Source organism: Corythoichthys intestinalis, chromosome 2 (genome assembly GCF_030265065.1).
Source record: "Corythoichthys intestinalis isolate RoL2023-P3 chromosome 2, ASM3026506v1, whole genome shotgun sequence".
Taxonomy (NCBI): domain Eukaryota; kingdom Metazoa; phylum Chordata; class Actinopteri; order Syngnathiformes; family Syngnathidae; genus Corythoichthys; species Corythoichthys intestinalis.
The window spans coordinates 5,063,988-5,083,403 of NC_080396.1; the positions used below are offsets into that span (position 1 = coordinate 5,063,988).

The following is a 19,416-nucleotide window of genomic DNA, read 5'->3' on the forward strand; positions in this document are numbered from 1 at the left end:
TTTCTATCGAGGACCAAATTGATTCAGCAAATTATACGGACGTCCAGCATTGTCTTTTGGGAGTTCGCTGTATAGCCAGGACCGAGCCGTAACATTTCGTTGTTCATACACTGAACACTGTACATTTATTTAGCATGTTGATCTCTATTGTATTTTTATATTAAATTGCCTTTCAAGATGACATGTCTGTTCTATGTGTTGGATTTTATCAAGTAAATTTCCCCCAAAAATTCGACATATACTCCGGTGGGACTTGTATATGATTTTTTTTCTCTTCGTTGGGCATTTTATGGCTGGATCGACTTATACTCAGGAGCGACTTGTAGTCCAAAAAATACGGTAGGTGCGACAGTAAAGGTGAAGTCGACAGTTTTGACCATTATGGAGTAATTTTGCCACTTCGTCCTGAATAAAGGCATTTTTATTATTTCATATTCCATTCCGCACAAGACTGTTATTTGTCATGACCATGCCATTTATTTAGCAATTGAGGAAAATACTTGGATAAAACGAAAATCCTGTAAAAATATTGAAGTAAAGAGACAGAAACAATGACATTTCGCCACTCTTCGTCGCGTTTTCCTCATTCTGAATAATTCCCCCTCAATGGGTTGAATAGTAAAACCGATGAGCCCAGTCTACCGCTGTCGTCATCCACCTGTTGGGGACGCTCGAGCCCTATAATGGTAGGCGTGGCTAACCGGCAGATTAAAAGACGAATTTCTCGTCATCTGCGCTTTGCTAAATTGTTGTATATAGTCGAATCGTCTCAAAATATGATTCTAATTCACATAATAATGCCATTTGAGGCTTTTTTTCTCATGTCGTATGCTCTTTAAGGCACCACTAGGTAACTTTTCAACCTTTATAAAATATTTTCATAACATTTGTGATATGTCAACTGTCAACTAGTTGAATGCAGGGGGTAGGTTTGCATAGGGACAGTACGGACATAACACTACCAACTTTTCAGGATGCTCAATTGTCCCCACCAACATTTACGCAACCTTATTTGCACTATATAATGACTTCAATTACAAAAGGCGGAAAACACAGACAAGACTGAAAAGGCAGTTTCTGCCCTTGCACCCCTCTTTAAAATAAATTTCTGTATTTTAAGCCAAAAGAACTGTTGTGTTAGATCGAACAATATGTCTATATGCTGCCATCGCAGATTCATGGCGCATTAAAGAGCATACGACAGGAGAAAAAAAGTCTTAAATAGCATTATTATGTGAATTAGAATCATATTTTGAGACGATTCGACTATATACAACAATTTAGCAAAGCGCAGATGCCGAGAAATTAGTCTTTTTAATCTGCCGGTTAGCCACGCCTACCGTTATAGGGCTTGAGCTTCCCCAACAGGTGGATGACATCAGCGGGAGACTGGGCTCATCGATTTTACTATTCAGCCCATTGAGGGGGAATTATTCAGAACGAGGAAAACGCGACGAAGAGAGCCGGAAAATGTCATTGTTTCAGTCTCTCTACTCCAATATTTTTACAGGATATTCTTTTTATCCAAGTATTTTTCCACAATAGCTAAATAAATGGCTTGAGAAGGACCAGTCAGCCCGTCGAGGGGGAAGTATTCACAACGAGGAAAACGTGACTAAGAGAGCTGCAAAATGTCATTGTTTCTGTCTCTTTACTTGAATAATTTTTACAGGTTTTTCTTTTTATCCAAGTATTTTCCCCAATTGCTAAATAAATGGCATGGTCATGACAAATAACAGTCTTGTGCTAAATGGAATATGAAATCATAAAAATGCACTTATTCAGGACGAAGTGGCAAAATTACTCCATAATGGTCAAAACTGTCGACTTCACCTTTACTGTCGCACCTCCCGAACGATATTTTATGACACCTAAATCGGACATATGTCATTTCCCTTCCCCGGCTTCGGAGAATGTAAACAAACCAAGAGGCGTGACAGCTAGCCGACATGCTAACCCGAACCGAGTGATGTTTCAAAGTCTTCGAAGCGGAAAATCACACATAACTAGCCCGGATTATTTGATATGACGACTGGGTTGTCGATTGTCTTCGCGGACCGGCAAACCGCCCGGCGAAGAGCAATTTACAGCTCGTTCCCCGGAGGAGGGCGGCTGCAGTTGTTGTGCAGCTAACGTGCAGCTAATGTGCATGCGGAGAGCTTTTTTACATGCCTATCAATGATCAAACGTAAGTACTCCTTTATTTAAAGAAAGTTTGTAGTGTTTACTTTGTAATCGCTGTATTCGTATTTGACATGATACAAAACAAGATGTTTACTCACTTCCTCGTAAGTCCAATGGTCCCACAGTAGTCGGGCTTGTTTTGGCCAATATCCATGGTGAATGGGAACCTTTTGAAACTCCAAAAAAGGCGCACACGCCTCTCCCTCATACAGGAAGATTTTTCCGCAGCCGTTTGGCTGGCGTGATGCGAAAAATAAATGTGTTCATCCGCAAAATCAGCTGAATCCTTAGTCCTCATACACAACAGTACAGCTGGAAAGTGAAGAGGACGCCTTCAACCATACACGTCACAGCACCCTCCTCCTCAATGCAAGACCGAAGGCGGAAGTCACTCATTTTCATGACGCGGGATTAAAAAAAAAAAAAAAAAACTAAATATAGCGATCGCTTCCACACACATCCAAGCGGTCCATATCATTCAGGAGCATAAAATACCGCGTGTATTATGAAATAAACATGCTTTTTCGTGTCACATGCACTTTAAGCCTCCGAACTATTTTTATATGTCCGTTTTACCCTGGAAACCCCCGTTTACAGACGTCGCGCAACCGCTTTTGATTCAACCTTGGCATAAGTAGTTATATCTATTATTCAAAATGTCTTTCATTTTTAGCTTAGAATCATTAATTGATGTCTAATATTTAGTTAAAAAAAAAAAAAAAAAAATTTTTTAAATTATTCACTTGCATATTTAAAACTTTTGAACAAATTACGTCACAATGAAAAAAATGGTGTCCATAAATAAGTCACGGATATCTACCTCATAACTATGGCTTAATTTTTGTTGTTGTTGTTGGTATTGCATTTTCCCCGATATGTTAAATGATAAATCGGTCCAAACTAAGGGAAAAAAACGTTTAAAAGGGTGAATATATGAAAAAGAACATCTCAACCACTCCTTGACGTCTGCGATTTCTGCATTGCAACCCTTGTTATCTTACCTCGGATAATGCCAATGCTCAACTCACGGCTCTAGCTCAACTCATGCCACGAGATAAAAAAACACAACAACATACCTGACTGCTGCTGAAAAGCTGCTACAAAATACATCCACATAATGTTAAGGTAGATATCATTTATATAGGACGAGATGCGGTAGCGTTACAGCACATCTACAAAAAGCTAGATACGGGCGTTAGTAGACGGCCGCCATCTTAAAGCAGTACACTTCTCTGCAAGGCTGTTGTAGCGAACCTTCCAAGCAAACCTAATTAACTTTTTATCTAAAATACTCCTAAATCGGTAAAATATTGACTTGGATCTATCTTTAAATTAGTTTTAAAACTTTCACATGTCGAAAGTAGACAAAAGGGAAATTATGGAATAACGGGAGCAATTTTAACAACTTTAACGGTTGATTAACAACATTAAGTTATTGAATGTAGTTTAAAGCTGCTGATACAGAATGGGGACTGGAGTTTTTTATTTAGTGTTTTTTTTGTATATTTGTTTACTGCTATATGTTAATTTGATACTGAAATAGTAGTTTCGTTTAGCCTGAGAGTATTTTTGAACAATTTTGGAACTAATGTACAAAACATTAAAAAAAAAAAAAAAAAAAAAAAAGGAAAAAAAAAAGGGGGGTTCATCAATAATCGTTTTATAATCGAATCGGAGCCTCTGAATCGTAATCGTAATCGAATCGTTAGGTGCCCAAAGATTCCCAGCTCTACTCATAACTAGGGCTGGGCGATATGGCCTTAAGTACGTATCACGATAAATTGAGCAGATTTACCTCGATAACGATAAATGACGATAAATTTGCCCAAGCAAACTGTTATATAATTTGAAAATTATAATCAAAGCATGGAATACAAATTAACCGTTTCTCGTTAAATTTATTTATCAGCTTTCAATTTAACAATTGCACATGCAGTCTAAACATTAAGTATTAAAAAAAATCTTGTAAACAATAAGAATTCTTGTGTGAACATTTATAACAGCTTGTATGACTTGAAAAATATCATCACTTGAATTTCATTAAATTCATTCCGCATTGTTATACACTAGATAGTGGCATACGTTTAGATATTTAGAATAGATACAAATACGACACATCCACCCGCCCCCCAGAAATTATACTTAATTAAAAAATAAAATGTTTCACAAACCTTTCTTTTATTCGGCTCAATTATTTACATCTTATGATTTTGGAAATCCTTACAGTATGCAATAAATAATATTGCTGTTCCCAAGCACTGTGCTTACTGTACTGTAATTTTTACAAAAAATAAACAATACATAGTTACTCCCCGTCATCTAGGACGAGCCACTTACAAGACTAGCACTGTCGTGTATTACAAATACTGCTTTGAACACATCTTCACAGACAAAAGCCAAGACACAGGCTTAAAGAGGTCAACTTTAATTGTGTAAATCACACTTAATGACGACACGATCTCCTGGTTGAAATGGACGACATCCACTTAATTCTACTGAAGATATGTAATGCTGAGGCAATTTGTCAACTTTACTTTTAAAAAGAAACGTGCACTGTTTATCCAGTAGATGGGGCTCTTGCAGTGTGTCAAACAGTGATTCAATTTAGGGCAATTGTCTTAAAAGTGGTTGTTTCAGAAAGCCTCGGTTTTTCCATCCCTATCTGGAACCCGTCAAGAGTTTACTTAATGTCGGGTGAAAGTTTGGCGAAGCTAACTTAAGCCCGACTCCATCCCGTTTACTTGTAGCGTTAGCCGCTAGCATAGCAGCTAGCGTTAGCCTGCCGGGCTTCTGTTTGATTGGCTTCCTGAAAACCATGTGACTCCAAACGTAAGCACACTGTCTGCGTTCTTAAAGGGGAATGAACATAGCCGAACAACACAGAGTCAAAGTAGGATGAAAAGACTATATTTTCTTCTTTTATTAAATTACCGAATTTACCGACATGGTCAAAATCACGTCGGTCATCGTGAAGAATTTCGGTAACGGTAAATTTTCGGTTTACCGCCCTGCTCTACTCATAACTATCGCTTAATTGTATTTTTTTGTTCCTGTCGCATTTTACCCGATATGTTAGATGATAAATAATCGATCCAAACAAAAAAAAATTGAAAAATAAACTTGAAAAGGGTAACTATATGAAAAAGAAAATCTCAACCACTCCTTGTTGTCTGCGATTTCTACACCGCGACCCTTGTTATATCACCATGTTTCACCCATAAAATAAAAAAATCTGGCTGTGGCCATTCACAGCTGTGTCTTCACACTTGGTTATATATGCTACATGGAGTTTTGGGATCGAAACAAGGTAAGTACGCGATAATATCTCGTTAAAATCATGGCGTCTTTAATTCTGCTCTCGCGTGCTCTCGCCTCCAGTTAGGGTTTTGCTGCTTTTAAAAAAAAAAAAAAAAAAAAAATTTTTTTTTAGATGCCCTCCTGTTCAAAATTTTTCTTCCTCCAGAAAATTGAGATTTTAAGCTTTTCAATGATGTATCACACTTGCATATCGGACAATTTTGAAATTTGGCCAAATTGGGGGTCTCAGAGCGGAACTTCAAGTCACCTGAGTGATTTCCGCCATAAGCGACACGACTTTTGTCACAGACCGTATTGTACAGGCCTATTAGAGAGTACATACGTGTTGTGGTAATTATCAAAAGAGGGAAATTGATCTCTGAAACACCTACTTACGAGATTATTTTATTCATCGTCACGATCCCTTTTTTTTTTTTTTTTTTTTTTTTTTTTTTGCATGCTTGTCGTCCAGCAAAATCCGCCAGTACGTGGAATGCAAGCCGCCAAAGCGTCGCCTGTTGACCATGGTGGAGTATCGCAAACAAGGAGAGGAGGAGACTCTGCGCGCGCTGGAAGGCCTGCGAAACTTCTGCAACAGTCCCGAGTGCAACGCGTGGAAAGCTGTCAGCAGGCTTCAGTCTCCCAAGAGGTGCCCCTTCTCGTTTCATTTTGGAAACATGGTGTTGATCAGTAACACTTGTAAAGGGGTGGATGTTGGCTCTTTTTATCAAATAAGAGAACATCAAGATGGATATGAAGCTTCACTGGAATTGAATCGAAGGCATTTATTGTTATTATACACAATGCACAACGAGATTCAAAGTAGAGCTGAAACGAATACTCGAGCAACTCGAGTAACTCGAGTTTAAAAACTGATCCGAGTAATTTTATTCACCTCGAGTAATCGTTTATTTTGACAGCTCTAAGCGTCACGTTTTGCTTGGACTACTTTTAATGCGGGACAACGCTCTGATGTCACGTGCGTAGAGGAAGAAGCAAAAAAAAAAAAAAAAAAAACTTACTGCAGCCGACAGCCGCTACAAACGACGCCGACGTTGCTAAATACTAGCCCGCACGATGGTACGTTGGTAGCAGGTAGTGTCTGATGAGTCTCATAGAGATCACATGTATGTTGAACTAGATCGGCAATGACAGACTCGGCTGCGTCTGGGCAGCGTTAGTAAACAGCCGCCATCTTAAAGCAGTAAAGCGCTAAATAAGAGCGCTAAGCGCTAATAAAGAGTGCTAACAAATAAGATTAACGTTACTGTCATTAGCTCAAGTAACGTTAGCCCTGCGGAGGGCTAGGTTTCTATTAATTATGACCACTTTCGATGCGTGGCTAACGTGTCTTACATACGGGCTTTAACACAGGGGTGTCCAAACTTTTTGCAAAGGGGGCCAGATTTGGTGAGGTAAAAATGTGGGGGGCCGACCTTGGCTGACGTCCTTTACGTAGAACAATATATTCAAGCAAATTTTAGCAAGCCCTTCTGTGTGTCACATTTGCTTTATTATTTGTTTTTAATTAATAATTTCAACAATCTCGCAACTAGCCTTTTGTAGAGTTACCTTTCGACTCTCGGGCTCTTGCCAAATACTGCTACTGTGAAATTAAACTAGCTTCAAGTTGCTTCAATTTCTCGCTGCGAATCTTCCCTGTAATCTTGTCATACATGTCAGCCTGTCTTGTTTGGTAAAATCGCCATACATTAAACTCTTTAAAAACAGCGACTGTCTCTTTGCAAATGAGGCGGACACAGTTGTTGCATATTTTAGTGAAGAAATAGTCCAATTTCCACCTATCCTTGAAGCGTCGGCCGTCACAGTCAACTTTTTTTTGTTGATTGTCGCCATTTTAAAAACGGGGAATGAAGGGTAACACGGGGTAATGTTGCTTAGAGTGATGCTGCCTTTTAGTTCGTAAACGAGGAGCAGCATTTAGTGTGTAAGCTACTTCATATGCTGGTAGCAGTACTGCAGACCAATTTATTAAGTCTGTGTGCGGGCCAGACGTTATTTATTTTATGACAGAGGCTGGGGGCCGGATGAAATTTGACAACGGGCCGGACTTTGGACATGTCTGCTTTAACATAACATAGCGTTGTGGAGTGATGAGGGTGTAACATAAAAACTCAATAATGCTAACTATTAATTTTTGCTCAGTAGTCGTTGCTGGATAAAACTAGCCTGGTACACCAGACTCAACGCTGTTCCAGCTATTGAGTCTGGCCACCATTCCCACGGAAACAATTTCCAGGGCGGAGCAAGCCGCAGCAAACAGACAGCGGAGTGGACCAATCAGCGACGAGCAGACGTGACGTTAGTAAAATGGCGACGGCAGGACGAGGGACTTGCGCGCGGAAGTAAACATACGAAGAGAGCGGAGTTTATTCGACATGGCTAGCGCGAGACAGACTGTTGTCAATGACTCGTGTCGATGTGTTTTTGGTCATTTAAAACTGATTTTACCGTGGATTGGAACATATTCTCGGCTCTGCCGTTCACCATCTGTGTTGCTGAAGAGACGACTTTCGACGCGCAAGAGTGACGTTACACGTACGTCACGCAAATAAACGAATCTGATTTGACGATTGATTTTGTATCTGCTCGAAAAGGCCGTTAATGGGATGGTTCCCAGACTATTTCTCTCAGTGTTTGAAAAATACAGGGAGAATAGTCTGGCAGAGCCAGGCTAGGATAAAACACCAAGTAGCACTGGTCCCTAATGTGCTCCAATACAGCCTGTATCATACATTTATTTTGAACAGTGCAAAAACTCAAAATCCTATCAGGACTTAAGTTTTAATTTAGTCTAAACTGTAACTTGAACTTAAAAATGGCTTGACACAAATAGAAATTCAATTGAAACACGTGGGAAAAAATCCTAACTTTTAAGTGATATGTGTTATCAAGCGTAACAGCATTTTTAGGTATATATATATATGTATATATATATTTTTTTTTAAATAAGATCTAAAGGTTTTTTGAGTGAAAGTAGGGAATTAGTCTTTTTTTGTTCTAGTTACATGATCTGAGATGCAATTGTTGGCTGTTTTCAACAATATAGATCGAAAATAAAGACATTGAGTGACTGAAAATGGTTCAAGATTAGATGAAATGTCTTGTTTTCTCATGTATATTTATAAATGCTCTTCACCTAAAAATATTTGTTTTATCCGATTACTCGATTAATGGATAGAATTTTCAGTCGATTACTCGATTACTAAAATATTCGATAGCTGCAGCCCTACGTAAACTCAATGTCAACAGCAGATATCAAGAATGCTTTTGTACAGGAGGACGGCATTTAACTCATTTGCTCCCAAAAACGTATAAATACGTTCCATTTTTAATTGTTTCAGTGTCTCAAAAATATATTTATTCGTCTTTTACGTTTTTTTTCACAAGAGACATCTCTTGGTTGTGATGCAACTTTGCTCCAAAGCACAATGCTGAAAATCCATTTTTAAGCAATAAAACTGGCCACTGGAGGGCAGTAGCGCATTTGATAAGAACTCATATTGGACCATGAAAGGAAGTGAGGAGAGGAGGCGTAACCCGCGGAACGAATGGTAGGGTTGCACGGCCGGGGCGCTGGTGGAAGACGACGGAATGGATGATCAGGAGAACATCTAGGATGCCATGTGTGGGAAGTCCAAGTAGGACGTCCGGGATGCCACGTGATGAACGACCAAGTGCGACAACCAGGATGCCAGGCGGCGGACGACCGAGCAGAACAATTGGGAGGACGTCCGGGATGCCAGGCATTGGACGACCGAGCAGAATGATCGAGATCACCAGTGTAGCGGATTATGTTGTTGAGTCGAGTGTCTCCCCCCCCATAAAATTTATAGTTAGCATTATTGAATTTTTATGTTACACCCTCATCACTCCACAACGTTATGTTATGTTAAAGCCTGTATGTAAGACACGTTAGCCACGCATCGAAAGTGGTCATAATTAATAGAAACCTAGCCCTCCGCAGGGCTAACGTTACGTGAGCTAGTGACAGTAACGTTAATTTTATTTATTAGCGCTTAGCGCTCTTTATTAGCACTTAGCGCTCTACTGCTTTAAGATGGCGGCTGTTTACTAACGCTGCCCAGACGCGGCAGAGTCTGTCATTTCGCATCTAGTTCAACATACATGTGATCTCTATGAGACTCATCAGACGCTACCTGCTATCAACGTAGCATCGTGCGGGCTAGTATTTATTTATTTTTTTAATATACATCTTTTTATTTGAAATTTTTAATGCAGTACATCTCAGCCAGAACAAAAATAACAGATCTATTAATCTTAGCATGGTCATCTGGTATACGAACAAAAAGTGAACGTTTAGACGGACACAATTCCAGAGTTGTGATTGGCTGTTTTTTGAGCAGGTTCTTCATCTATTTTACACAGACCATGCATACATCACTAACAAAACAAAATACAGCAAGACCCACATACACACGACAACAACAACAACAACAAAAAAACCTTAATAGTTCAATGTTACCATAGATAACATTGATATTATAATGAGCAAGAAGTAAGATGAAGTATTAACTAACTAAACTACATAATTTTAACAAAATAAAAGAGGAAGGTGGAGGGGGGGCAAGGCTTTTAGTTGCTTTCTTGAGAAATCGTGAGTCCATCTAAGTAGTCTTTAAAGGGCTGCCAGGTTTTTTGGAAGGTACTTCCCCTTCCAGATAGTGAGAATCTTATCTTCTCTAGCTTCAGATGAGTCAAAACCTCTTTGAGCCAACCAGGGGCGGACTGGTAATCTGTGGGTTCTGGAGGATCACAGAACGGCCGGTGCCCTGGACGGCCGGCGGCCGCCATTCATTATAGATCACTGTTTTTGTCCCCCCTAGCCTCTGATTATCTACAGTTTGCATCCAATCCGACAGGTGGCAGCAATGCGCCTGGCTGTTCATCGCCAGTCCGATAGAAGAACGAAAGAAGCACAAAGTTGCCTTCATTGGTTCCTTGTGGAAGCAAAATGGCGACGAGCGTTAATGCCCAATATGGGTGGTGGTGGCAAAAAAAGAAAAGAGAAGGGTGGCGCGGAGAAGGTTAGGAAGAAAAAAATTAAAGAAACTGGAGAGCAAAGCATTGAAATGTCATAAATTGACAAATATTTTCGCAAGCAGCAGTCTGGCTGCAACGGCCATGTTGGGTAACAGCAGCCCAGCCCCGGCGATGGTGAGAGGGGGCAGCCGCTCTGACGTGCAGCCGGTGCAGGGAGGGAGAAAAATAGAGGGAGGAGGTAATGATAAGCTGGTGGAAGTTCGAGAGGGAAGTTCCCCAGACAAGCGCAGAGCAAGTAAAAAGGGATGAAGAGGGTCACTTGCTCGGTATACTGGCAATTGTTATCCACAAGGTAGGTACATTTTAAATGAAATAAATGACAATTAAAGGGTTAGTGCCAGCTAGTCGATGTACCCGTTTGCAATCGTGTCAAGTTATAATATGCTCGTCCTACTATCACTCTCCTAAGAAAAAATATTATAGCTGTAAAACAACGTATGCACACGCAGCAGCAATATTAATTCAGAAGAAATATAACAAAATATTAATAAAATGAATGGTTTTACTTTAAAGTTTAGGTAGTTAAATTGATATATATTTTTAATCATTTATATATCGTTTTGTTTTCTGGTTAATACTTTCCAATGAAGGTTATGTATACAGGATTTGTCTTGAAATGTTTTTTATATTTTCATTGAAATTTATTATTTGTATGGCAAGATTAATTATGGCAGGGGTCTCCAAACCGGTCCTCAAGGGCCACTGCGGGGCCTGGTTTTTCTTTCAACCGATCGAGTACCGACAGTTTAACCAATGAAGTTTCTGCTAAAACAAGCAGCACCTGACTGCAATCAATTGATTACAATTGTAAGACACCAGATTGGTGCAGAGGTGTTGTCTTGTTTTGTTGGAATGAAATCCTGTGCCCGCTGCGGCTCTATGTGGAATAGTTTGGAGACCACTGAATTATGGCATAAACAATGAAATCGTTTTATAGACAGAGATATATAGAGATATATTATAATCAATTGGATACATGAATGAATGAATGAATGAATTTATTCTCATCATCATCATAATCATTGACAGTTTCAGAATGTGGAATTTGCCCAAATACATAAAACTTGCTTTGAAGAATACATTTTCATTTGTTTATTCAGGTCTATCATAGAGCTAGTACAGAAAATGAACCCAACTCCAGTTCAGCCTTGCAGTACTTTGAGCGCCCCAAGTCAGACAGTGACAGTCTAGACATATTTTCTTCATTTTCTCTTAAAGTGCAAGAAATTGATGCATTTTACAATAAAATGTAAAAAAAAAAAAAAAAATTCTCCCCGAGGGTTTGGCGGTATGCCCCCGGACACCCCTACGGGGTCTGTTTCCCTTCGTATAGCGTATCTTGTGGGCTGGGCTGAGTCAAAGTCCAGGGCTGCTTTTTAGTCCCAGTCCGCCCCTGGAGCCAACTATTGTATGATGGGGGATGTGCATGTTTCCACTTGAGTAAAATAAGCCGTCTCGCTAGTAAAGTCGTGAAGGCAATTACATGGCGTATTGGTGCCGATAAAACGGGTAATGGAGGAGGGCAACCAAAAAGTGCGGGCTAGTATTTAGCATTGTCGGCGCCGTTTGTAGCGGCTGTCGGCTGCAATAAGTTCATTTATTTATTTATTTATTTATTTTTTGCTTCTTCCTCTACGTACGTGACATGAGCGCGTCCCGCATTAAAAGTAGTCCAAGCAAAACGTGATGCTTAGAGCTGTCAAAATAAACGATTACTCGAGGTGAATAATATTACTTGGATCAGTTTTAAACTCGAGTTGCTCGAGTATTCGTTTCAGCTCTAGAGTGAACATTCCATTAGTTTCTTAATTTGGCATGGTTCAGGTTTCAATTCCTATTAAAAAAAGTTTATTCAATTAAGCTTGATTTTATTGGATTGTTAGAAAGTTTTTTTGTTTTTTTTTGGGGGGGGGCACCCTATTTATCAGGGGTGTCAAACCGATTCCACAAAGGGCCGCAGTGGGTCCTGGTCTTTGTTCCAACAGATCCAGCACAGACAGTTCAACCAATGAAGTTTCTGCTAAAGTAATTAGCACCTGACTGCAATCAACTGATTACACTGACACTAGATTGGTGAAAAGGGATTGTTCTCGTTTGGTTGGAATGAAATCCAGTACCCACTGCGGCCCTTTGAGGACCGGTTTGACACCTGTGTTGTTATGGATACTCATGGACGCTACTGTATATTGAATATTCGTTGCTTGACATTCCCTTTTACGCAGCTCCATCTAGTGGATGCATAAAGCAAACCCAACCACCATGACTACTGAGCCTTATATATAAAAACAATAGGCCATAAATAAGGCCATACGTTGAAGTTGCGTCTTATATTCCGTTGGCCTTGTAGTGTGGAAAATACGTTAACTTAAAGTAGTTACTTTCATAATTAAATACACGTAGTGTATCGTGATTTTTCATTATGTGTTCAAAAGTTTGGGTTCGTTTAGACTCCGAACTTTTGAACAGTAGTAATTTTTACTTTTTCAGTGAAGTAACTACAGTGGTAGTAAAAAGTCTCTGAACCTTTTGGAATTTCTCACATATCTGCATAAAATCTCCATCAAATGTGATCTGATCTTTGTCAAAATCACACAGATGAAAAAACAGCCTCTGCGTTAACTAAACCTATCAATGTTTAGGTGGTTTTTCCTATTTTAATAAGGATAGTTAGCAAACACTGATAGAAGAGAGAAAATAAGTAAGTGAACCATCACATTTAATATTTTGTGGCCCCTCCTTTGGCAGCAATAACTTCAACAAGACGCTTCCTGTAGCTGCAGATCAGTCTAGCACATCGATCAGAGTTAATCTTGGCCCATTGTTTTATACAAAACTGCTGTGGTTCAGTCAGATTCCCGGGATGTCTGGCATGAATCGCTGTCTTATGCCACAGCATCTCAATGGGGTTCAAGTCTGGACTTTGACTTGGGCACTCCAGAATGTGTATTTTGTTCTTCTGAAACCATTCTGAAGTTTATTTACTTCTATATTTTGGATCAATGTCTTGTTGCAGCATATTTTTAACTTTAACTGTCTGACAGATGGCCTCAGGTTTTCCTGCAAAACTTCCTGATAAACTTTTGAATTCATTCTTCTATTAATGATTGCAAGTTGTCCAGGCCCTGAGGTAGCAAAACAGCCCCAAATAATGATGTTCCCGCCACCATGCTTCACAGTGGGGATGAAGTGTTGATGTTGGTGAGCTGTTCCATTTTTCCTCCACACATGTTGTTGTTTGTTACTACCAAACAATTCGATTTTGGTTTCATCAGTCCACAAAATATTTTTACCACAACTTCTGTGGAGTGTCCAAGTTTTTTTTTTAAGATAGCAGTGGCTTCCTCCGTGGGGTCCTCCCATGAACACCATTCTTGGCCATAGTTTTACATCTAGTTATTGTGTGCACGGAGATATTGGACTGTGCCAGTCATTTCTGTAAGCTGTTAGCAGACACTTTAGGGTTCTTTTTTACCTCTCTGAGTATTCTGAGCTGAAGTCTTGGCGTCATCTTTGGTGGACGGCCACTCTTTGGGAGAGAAGCAACAGTGCCAAACTCTGTCCATTTGTAGACAACGTCTCATACTGTCGAATGATGAACATCGAGACTATTAAAGATGGTTTTGTATCCTTTCCCAGCTTTATACAAATCAACAATCCTTGATCGCAGGTCTTCAGACAGCTCGTAGCCATAATGCACATCAGACAATGCTCCTCATCAAGACATTTCTTACCAGCTTTATAGTGGGCACTCATCAGTGATCGGGCACACACCTGACTTAAACTGTTTGGTAAAAATTGGTTTCAGTTGCTCTTTTAATATCCTTAGGAAGATGGTTCACTTACTTATTTCCCCCCCATTCTGTCATTCTTTGCATGCTATCCTTATTAAAATAATAACGTATAAACAGCGTTGGGCACGTCACTTTAAAAAAGTAATTAGTTACATTACTCACTACTTCTTCCTAAAAGTAACTGAGTTAGTAACTGAATTACTGTATAGTAAAAGTAACTAGTTACCAGGGAAAGTAACTATTTCCGTTACTTTAAAAAGAACTTGTTGTATGTCAAAGAATTTGAAATTTTCTGAGCAGTATTCGAGTCAGTGGAATAGAGAAGAACAGACAGGTAGTTAACTTGTTAGGTGCTTCAACAGATTTGAATTGCTTACCACAGATGTCGACAAAAGCTTTGCCCCGGGACATAAATTACACATTACATGCAGGTTCTTTCCTTTAATTTCGACAAACTTGAAATAGTGTCTATATCTCCACCTCTTAAAGGACAATTTTTCTTCTGAATGCTCTGCCATCCCGACCCTGTGCATCTGTTTTGCGTGTGTGTGTTTGCCGCACGCGCTGTTCCGGTTTGCTTGTAAAATCACCGGCTCTGATTGGCTTACCACGACACATGACTCTGACCCTCACCCAATCACAATCACTTCCATCGCATCTCTCGAGGGTCCGCATTCAGGTAGGCTCGTTTCCCGACAATTCACGTCGCCTACAAAGCGTCTGCCGTCCTCAAGATGGAAGCAGAATTATTGCTGGCTGACAGTGGGAGATGGGAACGAGGCTAGCATCAGGTGTAGCAAACACAGAAATGTTACCAAACTTTGGAAAGCATTGTCCAATTGAATGAGGAGGTACAAACAGCTTGGAGTCAGAAGTACGTGCGCTATCTCGAAGCTTAACGCACCCCAAGTCTTGGATGACAAATCAACAGAGCAGAGAGTCGACTCGACACGGCTGGTAGTTTCTTCAATTTATTCAGAGTAAGTAACGCACCGCTTTTGACAGTCAGTAACGGTAACGGCGGAAAAAGTAATAAGTTAGATTACCCCGTTACTGAAAAAATAACGGCGTTATTTATAACGGTGTTACTCCCAACACTGCCTATAAATGTTTTGGTGGTTTTAGTTTTAGCAGTTTTTTCATCGGTGTGATTTTGACAAAGATCAGATGACATTTGATGATTTTATGCAGAAATGTGAGAAATTCCAAAAGGTTGTTACTTTTTTATACCACTGTATGACTCTTTCAGAAGTAAGTTGGAACAACACCGAATATGACCAAAAAATATTTACGTCCAAAAGACTAAAGATGAAAATTAAAAGGGCTGCTAAAAACAATGCTTCATATTCCGTCATCCTCCATGAAAGCACGATTAACTTTTGAGATTTTTGTCGCGTGAAATAATTTTATTTGTCCATTACTTAGGTTTGCCGATTTCATCGAGGGCTCATCGCACTTGATGGCTAACGAGGCGTCAATGCACGCCCAGGAATACGGCTGGAAAGACTTTTTTGACACGGACGATGACGACGACGACGAAGTCACGGAAGAATCGAGCCGTTGCCAAAACCAGAGTGCATTGGCGCACACTCCTTCTTTCAGCAACTGCGACAGCTCGCTGGACTTCGAACACTGACAGCGAAAGGGCGCGAATGTCCAAAAGCGCCTTTTGATAAATTTACTGTTAAGGGGTTTGTTCTGATTGGCTTCCGTGCAACTTGAACCACAGAGTGAGCTGACAGGTTAGTTTTTTTGTTGTTGTTTCTGGAGTTCTGTGCACAAGTCTGAAGTTCAAGAGTTTTTATACTAGTGAGTGCGGGTGTCGCATTTTTCTCTCATATGACCAAGATGTCGAGCCAAGCAGGATTCGTGTCACGCTCATGTCACGGTTGACGATTTGTGAATAAAATATTTTTGCGATAAAATATATTTTCACTGTATATGATGTCTTTTTAATAGGGCTGTCAAACAATTCAAATTTTTAATCGAGTTAATTACAGCTTAAAAACTAATTGTAATTAATCGCAATTCCAACCATCTATAAAATATGCCATATTTTTCTGTAAATTATTGTTGGAATGGAAAGATAAGACACAAGACGGATATATACATTCGACATACGGTACATAAGTACTGTATTTGTTTATTAGAACAATAAATCAAGATTACCGGTAACATTATTAACATTCTGTTAAAGCGATCCATGGATAGAAAGACTTGTAGTTCTTAAAAGATAAATGTTAGTACAAGTTATAGAAATTTTATATTAAAACCCCTCAATGTTTCCTTTTTTAATCAAATTTGTAAAATTTTCAATCAAAAAATAAACTAGTAGCTCACCATTGCTGTCATTACTCAATGGTCATGTGGTGCTGAAACCTATAAAATCAGCCGCACCCATGCGCCAGCAGAGGGCGACAAAACACTGAAAAACACAAGTAACAAGTGGACATTACACTGCTGTTATTTTAATCTGTTTGAGCGGGGCATGTGCGTTAAATACGTCAAATATTTTAACGTGATAAATTTAAAAAATACCGCCTGTAAACGCAATAATTTTGACAGCCCTACTTTTTAACGGAAGGATCGATGCTATTCAAAAAAAATATTGATGTAAAAGTAGGTGGCAGCTTTGCAACAATAACATCAATAAGTTTAAAACCATGGAAACGTATAACTCATTGTCTGCCATTTACGACCGATTAGAGCAAAGAAAGGGAAAAAATAGGACTCGGAAAATAGCAATATAACCGATAATGACAATTCAAAGATTTTTGTAAAATTTTAAAGTACACACATGAGCCAATATCACTGTGCAAAAATAGAATTTGTTGTTTTTTCAACATCAAATGTGAACAGGTAGAAAATTCCAACCTCTAAATAATGAGATTGTCCGACATTGTGTAATGGTAAACTTTCGGCAACAGAGTAAATACAGTCTATCACAAAAGTGAGTGCACCCCTCGCATTTCTGCAGCTATTTACAGTGCCCTCCAAAATGATTGGCACCCCTGAAAAAGATGTGTTATTTAGCTTCTAATATATTTTTTTAATTCAAATAATATGGGACCTTAATGGAAAAAAAGTGAAAAATCCAACCTTCAATACAAGTGCATTCATTCAGTGGGGAAAAAATCCCACATAAAGAAAAAAATATTTGACATCAAATAATGTGTGTCACAATTATTAGCACCCCTGCTGTTCATACTTTGTACAACCCCCTTTTGCCAACAAAACAAGGTCTGGGGACAGAGATGGCCATGGGAGGAGCTTGATTTTGTGTCTGGTGAACCATTTCTGTGTAGATTTGGCCAGATTTTTAGGGTCATTGTCTTGCTGAAAGACCCAATGACGACCCATCTTCAGCTTTCGGGTAGAGGGCAACAGATTTTGATTTAAAATGTCCTGGCATTTCAAAGCATTCATGATGCCATGCACCCAAACAAGGTTCCCAGGGCCTTTGGAAGCGAAACAGCCCCGCAGCATCACTGACCCACCCCCATACCTCACAGTGGGTATGAGGTGCTTTTCAGCATGTGCATCTTTCGTGGCACGCCAGACCCACTTAGAGTGTTTGTTGCCAAAAAGCTCAATCTTGGTCTCACACAAAAATACAGCTGGGACCGTGGGTCAGTGATGCTGTGGAAAATCTGTTGCCCTCTGCCCGAAAGCTGAAGATGGGTCGTCATTGGGTCTTTCAGCAAGACAATAAATGGTTCACCAGACACAAAATCAAGCTCCTCCCATGGCCAGCTCAGTCCCCAGACCTTGTTTTATTGGCAAAAGGGGGTTGTACAAAGTATTAACAGCAGGGGTGCTAATAATTGTGACACACATTATTTGATGTCAATTTTTTTCTTTATGTGAGATTTTTTCCCCACTGAATAAATGCACTTGTATTGAAGGTTGGATTGTTCTTTTTTTTTCCATTAAGGTCCCATATTATTCGGGGTGGGGGGGGGTGGGGGGGGGGTGGGGGATATATTAGAAGCTAAAAAACACATCTTTTTCAGGGGTGCCAATAATTATGGTAAGTATGGTAAGTATCTTTTCAACACTGACAAAATGACACTTTGACACAATGAAAAGTAGTCTGTGTGCAGCTTCTATAATAGTTAATCGATTTCCCCCTCAAAGTAACTCAAAATATAGCAAGCGGTGCTTCCTGCATTGAGTGCATAGTGCATACTGCATTCTGAAACTGTCCTTCCTCTTCACTTCTTTTACTACGTGCAGATAAACTAAGGAAGCTTGCGCAACATCGCCACCCTATGGCGCTGTTGAGAGCTGCAGGAAATGATGCCGTAGAACAGGGGTGTCCAAACATTTTGCAAAGGGGGCCAGATTTGGTGTGGTAAAAATGTGAGGGGCCGACCTTGGCTGACGACCTTTACATAGAACAATACATTTAAGCAAATTTTAGCAAGCCATTCTGTGCGTCATATTTGCTTCATTATTTTTTCTAATCACCGTATTGGCCCGGATATAAGACAGCCCTGATTATAAGACGACCCCCTCTTTTTCAAGACTCAAGTTTGTAAAAAGTTTGACCTTTTGAACACCAAATTAATTTTTATACTGAAAATAATTACAGTACATCCGAAACAAATGATTATAACAACATGCTTTTTCTCTCAAATATATTATTTTGCCTCATTCATATCTTAATATCTGAACATTTAAATATGTAAACTAAAGTGCAATCACATTCGTAAATGAATGGCTTCTGGTTTTTGAAATGTAAATAAACCAATCTATTGTGATAAAACAACAAAATTGCAATAACTGCATTAACCATCAAAGTGAAGTCTAACTCTAACTAGTCTTGAAACAAATCTGAATAAGGAAAAACATTGCAATAAAATAATGTGAACTGGTTAAACTAAAAAGAGTTGAGATCTGTCATGACCAGTGTTGGGCACGTTACTTTAAAAAAGTAATTAGTTACTTTTGGGAAGAAGTAGTGAGTAATGTAACTGAGTTAGTAACTGAATTACTCTATAGTAAAAGTAACTAGTTACCAGGGAAAGTAACGATTTCTGTTACTTTAAAGCGAACT

At 39.4% G+C, this 19,416-nt stretch overlaps 1 protein-coding gene across 1 annotated transcript in view; it reads left to right on the top strand.

Annotated features, from left to right (window-relative positions):
- The window catches only part of nemp1 (nuclear envelope integral membrane protein 1), a 29,083-nt gene extending 12,475 nt beyond the window's left edge, over nucleotides 1-16,608 (top strand). Inside the window, exons 8-9 of the mRNA XM_057861530.1 lie at nucleotides 5,954-6,130; nucleotides 15,783-16,608. Coding sequence (XP_057717513.1) covers nucleotides 5,954-6,130; nucleotides 15,783-15,993 — 388 coding nt within the window. The 3' untranslated portion in view covers nucleotides 15,994-16,608. The remainder of the gene's footprint in view (nucleotides 1-5,953; nucleotides 6,131-15,782) is intronic.
- Nucleotides 16,609-19,416: the final 2,808 nt, after the last annotated feature.